The sequence below is a fragment of the Chroicocephalus ridibundus genome, chromosome 2 (genome assembly GCF_963924245.1).
Source record: "Chroicocephalus ridibundus chromosome 2, bChrRid1.1, whole genome shotgun sequence".
NCBI classification, from domain to species: domain Eukaryota; kingdom Metazoa; phylum Chordata; class Aves; order Charadriiformes; family Laridae; genus Chroicocephalus; species Chroicocephalus ridibundus.
In genome coordinates, this window is record NC_086285.1 from 146,072,743 (window position 1) to 146,087,280 (window position 14,538).

The 14,538-nt window shown below is 39.9% G+C and overlaps 1 protein-coding gene across 5 annotated transcripts in view; it reads right to left on the reverse strand.

Annotated features, from left to right (window-relative positions):
- RNF19A (ring finger protein 19A, RBR E3 ubiquitin protein ligase) overlaps positions 1-14,538 on the reverse strand; it is a 68,629-nt gene that overhangs the window by 20,627 nt on the left and 33,464 nt on the right. For 4 of the 5 annotated variants that reach the window (XM_063327269.1, XM_063327270.1, XM_063327268.1 and 1 more), the window contains one exon: positions 257-1,011. In XM_063327269.1, coding sequence (XP_063183339.1) covers positions 257-873 — 617 coding nt within the window. In that variant the 5' untranslated portion in view covers positions 874-1,011. Of the gene's footprint in view, positions 1-256; positions 1,012-13,562; positions 13,581-14,538 lie in introns of those variants that run through there. The other variant, XM_063327272.1, reaches the window with a different exon arrangement.

Genomic DNA, 14,538 nt, shown 5'->3' on the forward strand with positions numbered 1-14,538 from the left:
CTTGAAGGGTTTTATTTTGGAAGGTGGGTTGAGGCTTGGTTGTTCGGCATTTCTTGTTGTTCTGGTTTTCATTTGTTTTGGTGAGGGTTTTTTGGTGTTTGGTTTTTTTTTTTAAGAGAATTCTGCCTGCTACCTACTCATACAACACATAACAAAATGCTAAAGTAAAGCAATTAGCTTTTCAAAAATCATAAAGCTATGAACATTATCTATTTATGCTGTCACTTTTTTACAGATATTACGGAAAAATACATACCCACAATCTGGAGCTGGGCACCACCTACAATCAGGATCTGCAACCAGCCATCGCCTAAGCATAAACTCTTCGTATTTTTCCATCAAGATGTCATCGTTTAATATCAAACGAATGTCATGAGGATTAAATCGTTCTGAGCATTCTGGACAGCTAATATTAACTCTGCTCTCGGAGATTTCTATCCGGAGATACTGACGCAAGCAATCCACACAAGATCTATGGTGACAAGTCATTATCTCCGGGAACCTGTCCTTGGAGTGCCGCAAAAGGCACAAGGGGCATTCCATGAAGTCTCCACTTGGTTTGCTGCTAGAGGTTGTTCCGTTATCAGAAGAGGTACATGTGGAGAAAATTGAGTTCTTGTCCATACACATTTCTGAATGAATACTTTCAATACTTGCAATTCCATCAACACCTCCATTTAAATCCCTAGACTTGCGTTTTGTGTCTTTTTTTCTCCGAAAGAGAGAGCCCAATGAAATTCTTCTTTTCTTTGGTGCCTTTTTAACCGATGGCAAGCTCACAGAGGAAGCAGAAGACTGGAGGTCCCGATCAGAGCCCATTTGCCGATGTAAACTCATGTCTAGGTCACTCATCAGAAATGGGTTAAATTTCATATACAACCCTAAGCACTTTTAAGGATCACAATAATAGAGTCAGAGGATACAGGCATATTATTACGTAATCCAGTTTGAGAGTCTTCATGCAGAAAATTCACTTGTATCCGCTTCCAGCAAATTCTTCAGAGAAATTCCCTATATTAGGAGGGAAGATGAAAAAAAGGTAGATTAGAATCACATCCATCACTTTTGGTTCTGAAAGATCACAGCACTCTAATGACCTGTTATTCATATTACTACCATCTTCTCCACACCATCTAACCAATACTTATTTCTGTCAGCTTTTTCTATCCTTTACATCCTTCTCATCTTAACAAGCCTGAAATTTCCCTGTGGCCAAGTAATATCTTTGTTACACTTAAGCAATGCTGAGAACAGCATCTTCACTCCACTGCGCCCTAAGGCGGTGGGGTGTGTGTGTGTGTGTGTGTACACACATGTGGAAATTACCATAACCCAAGGTGACAACTAAGGAAACATATAACAAGTTCTTCTATAAAGCACAGTAACAGGCTTACAGCATTGGAAACTTTTCTGTTTTCTCTACCTTACATTTTCCACACATGTGACAAGGTCATGTACAAACCCAACATAGTTAATTAAAAGAAATGAGAGATTTTTGTGTGTGTTTTGAATCCATTTACACTGCCAGCAGAATTTAAGTCACTGTAGCTAAACAGCTCGAGATAATCTCAAAACCTAAGGGTTCTCAGAGAAGTACGCAGATGCATATTTATAATGTAAGGTACCTGAATATCTCAGGAAGCAGAGCTGCAGAGTGAGTGACAGCCAACACTGTCTTGCTCTTCAACTTCCATATTACAATTCAAGCAAAGACTAAAGTTAAGGTGGTGATATTTTAATTTTTCATCATACTGATTTTTATTTAAAAAAAGCTCCAAAAAACTGATTCCCATCACATATCAAGCTTCGATTATTCCCTATGTGCAAGATGATGGCAAGGATTTCCTTCTGTTCCCTGCTGCTTAACAGACTGGCTCCAAGAGCAGAGAAAAAGAAAGGTGTCTTCCTATTTTCCTCTGACAGAGAAGACTACTATAAGAAGTTGTAGATCACCTCCAACGAAAACCACTAACTTCCCCCAAACATGCAAATATTCCCACTTCTCGCAAGCCTGATTGTACAAGAGGAATTTTTCTAACTCTCAGTGAACTGCTGCTGTAACAGAAGAATGAGAAGCATTTCTTATGAGACACCAGTGTTGCATATCTGGATGCAACTACTGCTGGCACCGCTTCTTTCCTCAGTGTTTCCCAACTTACCTCCCAGAAATGGGCACACTGGGTTTTTATGATTTTACCATAGAATGATAAAAATCAGAAACTGGATACTAAAAATAAGTCAAAAGATAGAAACAAACGAATGTAGAGGGCCACTGATGATGATACAAAAATATAATTTCTAACTTACACATCTTGTTACGGAGAAGATGAAGGGAGGTGAAAAACCTAACACTGCTTGAGGTGAATGTCTCTATTTACCAGAGCCCAGGCAGCCTGCACACCAGCTAGAGACCGGCCGAAGAACAACCACGTGCAGTATGTCTCTGGGACAGGATCACCCAGATGACTGGGTCAAGAGTAGGAAGTTTCAGAGGAAGACTGACCAGCAGCGGAAACAGGAATCCCTCTCCAAAGAGGAAACACAGAAATAGCCCACAGGCTGTCCAGCTCACCACAGAGATGTGTGCAAACCCACTGCTGGGGCCTCTTGAGGCTACTGTAGCTTGATAATATATACGTACTCGCAGATAGCCAAGTCAACAATACTCTTTTTACTACCATGCAGTACAGTAGCACCTCAGAAGATATTACCTTCCTCAAGAGAAAGAATTTAAAAGGAAAAAAAAAAAACACAACAAAAAACACAACCAAAAACCCTCTCACATCCCCTGGTTTTGCTAAAGAGAAGTCTTACATTTTTGGGTCTTACATTATCATTTTTTTTTTAAAGAAAAAATTTATAGCCACTTTATTTTTTCAAATGCTGAATTATTACTACTTTTTCTTCTTCTCTCCCTCCCCCTGGGAAAATCTTACCTCTGTAGAACACTATGCAAAAATTCTTACTTTATTCCCAGGGTCTGTCTCAAACAAAGCATATTTCAAGAACATAACATACTTTGCCTTCCCTCCTAAGGGAATGTTTTCAGCCTAAAGTGTACTCAAAAGGAATCTTGGATGCTTTAACCTGCTTCTGTTCCCAAAACAAATTTAATCATTTCACAGCCGCTGTTTCTCATTAAATGAACTAAAACATTCCCTTTAGATAAAGAAAAAAGGGGAAACTGAAAAGACTGCTCAGCAATCACAACAGAAGGGAACATCCTCTCTAGGATCTTGGCATGATGTTGTATCATATATACATGCAGTTGGTAGGCGGTATCTGAAATATAATACAGATACACAAATCCTATAGCCCGTGTCTGACAATAAATTAAGTTTATATATGTCTAGAAGTGCAAGAATAACCTTGAAAGCATTATTATAACTACATACTTACTAATATTTGTATGCACAGATGCTACCGGGACAGTGGAACATGCCATCCTCCCCAAGCCACACACAACATGAACGGGAATCAAAGCACTCATTTCAGGCAATAAGGTAGTTTTTGGTTGTTTTTTTTTTTTAAATATATAAAAAAGTAGGAAGTAAACACAGTAACACAGCCAAGCCTATGACTACAATCCTTCCCCTCCTCCCTTTCTCTGGAGAGGAAAGAATGCGTATTACAGCATTTTTGCCAGTTCCAACAGATGTAGAAAATCAAGAAATAGCAGCTCTGGTGATGAACCAGTTTACTTTTTTTTTTTTAAATAAACAAAGATTCTCCGTGCTCTAAAGAAAGAGACCAGTATGTCCTATAGTTCTCTTTGCGTAATGGGATCTGATAAGCAGTCTCTCAGAAACAGCAGATTGCTCTTCTAAAGAAAATGGTTAAGCTTTGACAGGATTTTTGAATAGAGAAGTTGCCAGTTATTTCAGACAATCATCAATTATGGTCTCTAGATTTAAATGCATAAAGCTAGTTTTAAAAGCCATACTCTTCCTTATATAGTGATTTTGGATTGCCATTTTAGTGACATTCAAAGATGACTTTGCTGAAGTGAAAAGATTCAGCAGATCATTTATTACAGGAAAAAATGAAGACAAATGTTACAAAGCTAATAACGATCAGAGCTGTATAAAATCATAAAAGCCTTACTAGCGCAATCTGGAGCACTGGCCAGTTCTCATATTGCCCAACCCAACACTGCATCTGTATGTTTTTGCTGACAAAGAGAAGGAAAAAATATCTTATTCTGTACAGCCAGAGAACACAACGTCTGTATTATTCCAGTAACAATGAATTCACATGAAGGAGATATGCTGTGTGAAAAATGAAGCTCTGAAATCAGAAGACTAGAAATGAGCTGAGACACACAATTATGGTAATAATAACAAACAATCTGATTTTGAGAGGCAACATTCATCGCAAGTCCTGCACCACTCTCACCAACCAGTATAAACTCTGTCAACATACAGAAGAAACTAGTATGGGCAACAGTGAAGGGACAGAAAAACCACACGCAGAGCATAACTCCTAAAAATGTGAGTTCACCACTGTCCTCAACATTTCCTCAAAAGCACTTACCGACCATGTTTCTGGCTTCCCGCCATACCTAAAGCCCTACCACAAACCCAAATTCCAGCCGTGCTTTGCATTCTGCTCGCGCCACAGACTACCACAAAACACCGGTTACCACAGCACAAACACACCTTGTCATCTGAAGATTTCCAAAAGCACAAGTGACATTTGCAAATGTAATTCACGTAAAGCTCAGTACTTAACTGCTATCTGTTCCTTCAGTAATCCTTCCTAAACTGTTTGCTGGGGAAACTTAACTAACACGCAGTGAAGTTCCTTCTACAATTCTTTTCGACCGTGCTGCTTTAAGTAAATGCTATCACTGACCATATAATGGAGGGTGAAAGAAAGGAAATGGGAATAATCTTGCAAAGGGAGAAGTTTTCAACTCAGAGATGACTGGGGTGAAAAATATCTTTGCTTCTCTCATCTTACCAATTTCAAAACTTTTAGGAAACACACCAGGGCAGCTGAGTGGAACTCTGTTGATTTTGCAGGAAAAGAGCAATATGAAAGTTACAAGAGTTGCTTCTACTAGTAGTAAGTCTTTTTCAGTGAAAATTACTTGATCATTTAGTTAATTTGGCTCTCATTTCTTTATGCTTACAATAGACTACTGATAGCTGCAGGAGTCATTATTTCAAAAATAGGACTCCCAAATCCACAACCGAGCAAAGACAAGTTTTTCAAAATCTTTAGAAATCTGCCATGTCAAGTCTCAAACTTTACACATCATCTTTAAACAACAGAAGAACAGCTTCAGTGAAATAATTTCATTTTTTTAATTTATGCAAATTCAAAAGACTGGGAGTTGAGTTGCCAACAAGTACCATACCAAGCATTCAGTCACTAATTTCACACTGGAGCTTGCGGCAGGCTCAGTCAAGGCACTGACAAGACCTGGGACATGCCCGTATCGGCAAAGAACTGATAAGGAAAACAGAGTAGGGCCCTTATCCCTAAATTGTACGGAACTTAAACCCTCTGGGAGGAGCCAGCTTGACACAGAAGGCCATTAGACCAATGCTGAATGGGAAACCAGGGATCTTCCAGGAGCAAAAGGACTTGCTTTAACATACAGGAGTGTCTATAATGCAGAGTCAGTTTACTTCAGGAAAGTCTTCGATAATTAGGATTAGTTTAGAGATGCTATGTAATGCCTTGTAAAAATTAAACAAAAGACTAGATAGCACAAGCAGACAAAAGGTAAGAGCAATTCCCTCATCACATGCAAGCCTTTCTTTTCAGCTGTTTATCTGCTACTTCAACTGGGATGTTCACTAAAGCAAGACCAAGACTGCTATTTGTTTGTAAAGCATCTTTCAACAAACATGAAAGTAAAACACTATGGTTTCTCTAATCAACTTTATGTCCAGATTATTACTCCATATTCTAAATCATTTTATTAAAAAAACCCTGATATTCACAGAGACTATTATATAAGAACACACCTGTGAGGCAGATACTTTAACTCTTAAAAATCTACATACAGCACTATTACCATGGCCAAGTTTAAGGACAAATAAAGTGCAATCAGAATTAAGTGCTGTGTCAATTATCTGGAAATACTATTTTCACTTACAGAACAAAGAATATTGTTTGTAAAACAATGAAGCAAACAGACAAACTATGAACCTGCTTGGGCTCAAAGCCTGAGACAGTCAGACCGACCAGGCATCAAAATCTAAAGACTGACAGTATTTAAAATACACAGAAGCCTGCAGAGTACACACTGCAGAAATGCCAAAAGTTAACTGATATACAACGTTCTGTTTTAAAATTCACAACAGAATGTAGCACATGACAAACCAACCCTGACAGCTAGAAAAATCTTTAACAGCTTATTAAAAAAAGAAAAAAAAAAAAGAGTTATGCTTCTTCCTTAGAAATGTATGTGCAATACATCCTGTGTCATGTGTCCATGACAGCTGGTATTAGGAAAGGAAGTCTCACAAGCTGCTCAGCTCATTCTGAAAGTCTCTGAACAACTGACTGACAACTCCAGCAAAGCTGTTCCTCCTGCAGATAACACCTGTCAAGAAGGGAGTGCACTTACAAAGTGCCTCCCCTCAGCCTGGTTAGGTTTTGGGTTTTTTTTCTATCACCATCCTTTCAAATGCTAAAGAAACATGCCATAATCAAAACTGCTTAGAAGAGAAACATCTTTCCCTTTATGATTGAAATGTTTAGTAAAAGACTTCATGAGCGCTTTCATAAGGAAGGTTGGCCATGGTAAAATGGAGCTCCTCTTAAGGGCCCACATTGTACTCTTGCTAACAAATGGCAAACAGGCAAGAATTCCTTAAATTCTAAAAAGTTAATTTTCCAAACCAGCACCACTAAATCTAAGTATATTGAGTGTAACAGTTTACCAAAGCTAAGAACTCAGTGGAGAGATGCTTTCTATTCATGAATCTCCAGGCCTACATCTGCTGCAAATGAGACTAACGGGATCAATTTTCCCTTATCTAACTGAGCAGAGCAGTCTTAGTTCAACTACGCTCTTGCTCACTGTGTCAAAAGCTTATCCTCTATGCACTGTACTGCAAGCAAATGTACACCAGACTCAGCCAACAGAAACCAAAGTCTTGGAAACACTGGGGGGGGGGGGGGGGGGGGGGAAGGAAGGAAAAACAAAGCATCATCAGAACATTTAACTATTTTAATCCTTTAATCATCAAAATCCTCACGCTAGTACAATTTTTTTTCTTGCATACGTGATGGGAATGTATACTCTTTGTGCAAAAATGGGGATGAATTTTCACTTCTGAATATTGTGGAGGTATTTATTTATATATATACATCAAAGTAATGTTCTAAAACATCTGACTAGATGGTCATCTGGAAAGCAGAAGAAACACTAAGGGATTAAAAACTGCACAAGCTGCCTATGCACAAAAAAAAAGTGTTAATACAGTTAGAGTAAAACTTTCATTTAAACTAAGCACTCTTTCTGACCACCAGCTGAAAATTAGCCTGTACGAACGGATCATTCACAGATTGACAAATGACTGTTTAACCTGCCCGAGATAAGAATTCCCATAAACCTAAAATATTTCCCATCCCTAAAGTAAAATATACTGTAAATTCTGCCTTTAAAAATCCTTATCATCTTGCACCTCTCCTCTGAGGACAGGCTGAGAGAGCTGGGGTTGTTCAGCCTGGAGAAGAGAAGGCTCCAGGGAGACCTTATAGCGGCCTTCCAGTACCTGAAGGGGGCCTATAGGAAAGCTGGGGAGGGGCTGTTTGCAAGGGCATGTAGCGATAGGACAAGGGGCAATGGTTTTAAACTAGAGCAGGGTGGGTTTAGGTTAGACATTAGGAAGAAGTTCTTTACAATGAGGGTGGTGAGACACTGGAACAGGTTGCCCAGAGAGGTGGTGGAGGCCCCGTCCCTGGAGACATTCGAGGCCAGGCTGGATGAGGCTCTGAGCAACCTGATCTAGTTGAAGATGTCCCTGCTTACTGCAGGGGGGTTGGACTAGATGACCTTTAAAGGTCCCTTCCAAGCCAACACATTCTATGACTCTATGATCTCTAAGAGCAGTCAATATAAAAAGAGCTAAGGAACTTAATTCTGAATTTTGTTTTCTGAGAGTGCTTATACAGTATGAACAGATGCAGATACTTCATCAATGCAGTCTTAACAAAAGCATAAGTGAAACAAAGGAAATTATCTGGCAACAGCAAAATAATCCCAAAGAAAAATTTCATTTTTTTTAAATTTAGCTCTACATTTCAGTTGAAAGCAAGTATTCCCCCCACTTTTGGTTTTACTCTTTTTAAAAAAACTACTGCTGAATGACACCTCAGAATTTCCTGCAGCTGCTTTTTATTATAAACTTTACATTGCAAAATAATCAGAGTAAATACATACACCAGTGAAATAATATCAGAAAGTTTTGTTTCCTGCAGTGTCACCAATCCTGCAAGTGGAAAACATTCCAACACTCCTGAATGCTGAGATCATTCCTACAGAAGAACTGCTCCAAAATGAAAATAACCAAGACTCACAAATTTCCAGAATACACAGATGTAACTTCAAGTCTGTAATTTTACCCAATCAAACAGTAATGGCTACATACCGAATTCCGACGAGCTTTGCTTTCAAGCAGGCTTTAAAGTTTGCCCTACTATAAAAATAAACCAAATAATACGTACCAAGATAAAAGGTGGGACAAGTATTGTAGTAGAGGGATATGAAACTAAGAGCAGGAGTTCCAGAGAGAGCACACAGACAGAGCGTAGAAACAGGAGCTTGAGGGGGATATACAAATCTCAGTTCCTATTGATTTTAAAATTCAGCAAGAGCCAGGGGGTTGTCTTGCACTGAGGAAAGATATTATTGACCAGCTGACTGGCAGCATTTTCCATCTCTTTTTTTCCTCTGGTGTAACTAACCTCTATTTTCAGGGCAGGGGAGGGAAAAAACACCCAAACCAAAACAACAACAAAAATACATACTCATCTAGCTTTGCCTCAAGATAAGAAGTGCTGGAAACCATTAATGGATTACTTTTTAATCCTCTGGTGTTATTTTACCAGTTTTATTAACCAAACTGATACACAGATATACTTTGCATAAAACTTATAAAGCAAACTGACTAAAGCAACTAAGAGAGAGGAAGTTAATAAGAGTTTTGAATTCTTCCAGTGAGATCAAGTTAGACTGTGTTACCTTACCACGGAATGGGATAAGAACTTGGTCACAGTTTCTGGAATACACTGCAACAACTCACAGCGACTTACTAAGCCACTATAAAATGACAGTATCTCAGCCCTTGAGAGCTGAGTAGCTACTGTGCACGGGTCTCGTTTGATCGAAGTCTCTTCATAGAGAAACTAATGATTTTGGTAGATACAATTCAATATAAAACTTTCAGAAAAACTCGGGTGACCGAGTGAATAATCCAAGCCAGTCTATTCTAGCAGCAGCAAGACGAGGATAGAGCAAGGGAACTATGACAGGGTTTTCTGAATTCTGTTATGGCTAATGCTGTAACTGCTGAAACTGCCCTCGGGTCAGGCACAAAGTTACACCAGCGTAACTAACCACTCCTGTTCGCTCAAAAAACAAGATTAGTGCAAAACCTAGTATAAGGTGTCCAATTCTACTGCTGCCTGGCCTATGAATTTATTCTGCCAGTATGTTAACTGAAAAAATCCTGCATGGATGTATGTCAAATCACCAACTCCATTTTTGTTTAATGATAGCTCTAGTTAAATTGGTGCAATTTCAAATACAGATCAAGACCAAAAAAAAAAAAAAGGATGAAAAACTGAGAGAAAGAGACAAAAACAAAGACAGGGAAAGGTCTAGCCAGGGAAACAAAAATACTCCATCCTGCCAGGAACACTGCCTCTAGCTTCCAGACAGGAAACGCTCACTCCCTCCAGAAAAACCATTGGCGTCAGGAAATGGCAGCAGTACCACAAAACTTATCTCACAGCTGAACCTAATGTAGAACGAAAGGAGAACATTAGAAAAGGAAGGTAAAGACAAACCAACTTGCCACCAAACACACAGAACTTTGCTTACAAATACATGAGGTGAAAAGTTCAATCCTACTGATGTTTCTCTGAGGGAAAGAATTAGCGGAAAGGATTCTTCCAGTCCCACTGAAAATAAATAAATAAATAAAAAATGGCTGAAAAGACAGCCCATTCGGTATAGACAGGGCAAGAGAAGTGGAATGATCTAGCAGCCTTTACAGACAGACTCCACTGGCATTATAACTAGCGTAAATACTAGTTAAAAGGCATAAAGCAAGAAAAAGCTGAATACTTGTCATTAAAAGTACAACCCATGCTGTACCTATGCTGGAAATACAACATATGCCAACAGGAGGAGTTATTCTACCGGCAGAGTTATTCCACCTACAACAACATCATATACTATGCCAAAAAATATGCTATGTCAGCACACAGCAGGATTTAGGCAGGCTGATGCGAGTTTTTTTTCCAAACATTTTTCACTGACAGCGATGCAGTGTAACAGTAGCACAGACTGAGGACTAGGCAGAGTTTCTCTATGCAAAAAACCTGTATTTCAAACAGCTAGAAAAGTTAGTGCAAGAACACCGACTCATGGCTTTCAAGACTTACTCTTGTGAAACTTTCTTCGTCCTCATTGCCTCGTTAATGACATCCAAGCAAGAAGCAACACGGGGAGTTTGTGAATCTGTGCATCAGCCAGTAGCCCTACAGTCCTGCACATCAGGCAATATAACTCCAGGTCACACGGTGCTGATGAAACCTTGGCAATGCTGTGACATTCTGGATTGTCAGAATGTTTCACAACAAACAAAAAAAAGTACTGAAAGGTTTCCTGCTGTGCTTAATAGGTTTAACAGCAGAATACAAGAGTCAGGCAAAAATGCACGGGACCTACAGTGATTTTCCCCTGCCAGCTGAGGAGTGCTGCCGCAGTGCTTAGTGACACACTCGGGGAGCAACTGCTGGAAAGGAGAAAAATAAGTGCGGGTCAAGATGTATTTGCACTGTTTCACTTACTCCACGGCTTTTAAATTAGCAAGTGACACCTCCATTGCCAGGCCGCACAACACAGGGAGTATTGCTGAAATACAAATCCCCTTTTCCCCCGCTAACGCTTTCCCCCTCCACTCCTCCCCCCCCATTTACACATGCAAACTCACATATTCTAACACATCTTTAAATACACTGTGTTGGATGTTATTTTTTTCCTCCACACAACATCTTAAAAGCTCTTTATACACAATTATGGAAACATCATTAGTTAAGCCCCTTTGTGCGACAGACTGTGACACATCATCCATTTCAAACAATTACAGGCACAAAAGAAAAAAATGAAGCAAGAGTAATGCAATTCCTAGAAAAGCTACTGTGCTTATTTTCTCCATTATTTAGAACAGCTAAACACTTTCTAATTATAGTCTCTAAACAAACCTGTGTTATTTCAGGTTCTGAGGTAAAAACGTACTTCGTGGTTTTTAAATAGTAACACTAGTATATGCCTTCAACTGTACCCTTTTTAGTAGAACTTAAACTCCAACACCTTAAGTCAGATTTAAAAGCTTCCTAGACCACAGAAACAGTGAATTAGTACAGAAGACACTGCCTCAGGCCAAGAGTACTTGTTAGGCTAAACCTGAGACACAGTCTTCAAATGTCAGGATGACTTCTTCCTTTAAAAAGCAGAGTAAATAATTTGTAAACACTACAAATGCTTCTTATTTTTTAAATCAGCTGCAGTCCTCCAGCTTCACTTTGAATCCTGTCACAGTGACACCCACAGTTCTGCTCTGATGGCCTTAAATATAGCTCTCCTGAGCTGTTTGCATCCAGAAAAATCTTAGATGAAGGAAGTATCTTAAATTGAATCTAACACACAGGCTTTCATATTTATTTCCAAGTCAAAGACATTTGTTTAATTAGCAATAACAAAAGTCAATCCTCTGTAAAATAAAATACCACTTTCTCTGTCAGATCATGAATTCACACAGTGACTTTAAGTCCCTGCTTTTTTTCTACTTGCAAGTTAACCATTATGAATTTCAAATTGCAGTAGATGATTACCGATTTCTTTTCCTTTTGCTTAACTAAACCTAGCGTAAACACTGGAAAAAAATTCCTTGAGCAATACGTGTAGTTTGCGTCTGAAAAATACCTTCTCTTAGAACACTAGCAAAGAACCATTAACTGTAATCCCAGTTTAAAGAGCCAAAAGCAATCTCCTGCAAGCCAGAAGCACAAATATTTACAAAATAATCTGAAATGTCTGTAACAAACAAACAGGACAATACATAGTTTGTCAAGTACATTTTCTACCCACAGAAGTTATACACTGAGTGGCAGGCTGCAAACACCACTCACAATGATCCCCATTGCCCCCCTCCACCCTCCTCCAAACTCTGAATTCCAGCATGCCGTTATCCGCACCAACCGGAGCGACTGAACGTGCGCAATGCAAAACCTCACCCCAACGTTGCTGACGTCAAAGTTTTCTTGCCAACAGATGCTTTGGAAGTAGTAACATAGCACAATGGAGAAACTTAATGTAACTCAGAGGTTAGATTCCTGAATCGGAAAACAAATGCAGAAGAGCAGGAAGAGGGGGAGGGCAAATTAAATTTTTCAGTCCAAGACTACGGCTGTATCAGGCACAGTCTCCCCGTGTGACTGGCTCGTTTTCCAGGCTTCAGGTGAATTCTCTGTATCAGCCAGAGCCAGGAAGAAAACAAAGCAGCGGTGGGGAGAGCCGAAGAGGTCAGCTAGAGCAAGCAGGCAGAGGGACAGCCTGCTGCCCTGCCTGTGTGCTCCCGGCCGGGCAGAGTGGCTTGGCAGGGAAGCAGCACAAACCCTCAGCACACCTTGTCCCTTCGGGCCAGGCAGCCTGACCCAGACAGAGTAAGGGCAGACTGCAGTGCATTTGTCTTTTTTTCCATCTTCAAAAACAAAACAGATGCCTCGAGTAAGAAACAGTCATTTGAATTATTCTAAAAGCAGAAACTGGAGCCAAAGCTAACAGTTTGTATACTCTACAGATCACTTAAGACTAAGGGATTCCTGAAACCGCCTGCCGTCCATGATGGTGGCAGAATACCTCACACTGGCTATCTGGGAACGAAAAATAACACTAAAAAGATCTCAAAAAATTAACTCAAAAGCCTCCTCCATTCACTCAGCTTTTTACAGCTACAGGGACCACCTCTGCTCCAACCCAACACCAATAACATTCTGAATTTTTACTCAGAAAGGCAGCATTCACTCTCAGCAAGCCACACACAGACATGAAGGCACGTTCACGAGCATGACAGCTCATATCCTCAAACTCAATCCTGTATGCAAAAGGACACTTGCAGTCACCTCACTGCACAAGGACCTTGTGAGCTGTCTTTATGCCTTACTCTCAGCTACCCCCATACATTTGTAATAAAAGACTCCTCACTTCTACCAGAGCTTCTGCCTCACATATAGCGAGCACCACGTGAAAGAGAAGAACCCTCACAGAGGACAGCAGTAGCTGAAACATTTAAAACATGGATTTTACAAACCTGCACACGAACATTCAAGGATAATGACATTTAGCTTCTGCAGCTACTGACAACATCATTCTGTTCTTGAATGAAAATCAGCTCCTGAGAGAAAAATGAGCATTTGACAGAGAAACCAGACAAACCAGAGATGATATTGACATTTGAACGAAAACCTAACGCAAAGAACTTCAAGTTTCATACTCACAAAGGTCCACGTCTGCCTCTAGATAACCTGGTGACACTATCAAACATTACCTGGAGTTAACTGAGTTTACTAAGAGATCCTGTTCCAACTCAGTGGACTGTGATCTGGACAAACCCAGCAAGATCAATACAAAAATACCTGGACACGATGCCAGCTGCTCTCTGGGAAGTCCAGCTACCACAGCTTCCTCCCCCTCAGCTGTAGGGATCACTACACAGGTATAAACCCTAGGCTCTAGTCTCAATCCAGACCTTTCCGCTGGCTATTCAAACAAATTCAAAAAATGCAGTATGTTTTCTCAGGGGGGAGAGGGGGAGGAAACAGCCAGGGTAAACAAACACCAAAACTATTTAAGGTTTCAAGAATGGAGTATTATCACCAGCTCCATTCTTCAGGCAGCACAGAACTGCCTACAGCAAAGGTGAAACATCTGTGAGAGAGATTAGTTTTTTCCCCAAGTCTGCTTTATAATACAGGGCAAAACTTCTACGGAATGAAAAAATAGCCTTGTTGACTGTTCTGTATGTGATTTGAAATGTACTTCTCTACCCTTATTACGTTGCAATACGCGTGTGGTTTCCTTGCTACAGCTAGCATGAGACAAATGAATCATACGCTGTAACAGTGCCAAAACAGGGAATAAAACAGGCCCGATCAGTGTTATTAAGGAATGAAAGTCCCCTGCAAAAACCTCAGCTGCACATCTGTTTCCAGTGTGGGATCAACTTTTTCAATGATTTTGAAGTTTAACAACTTTACCCAAAAAAGAAGGCATATAAAGTGTCAAAA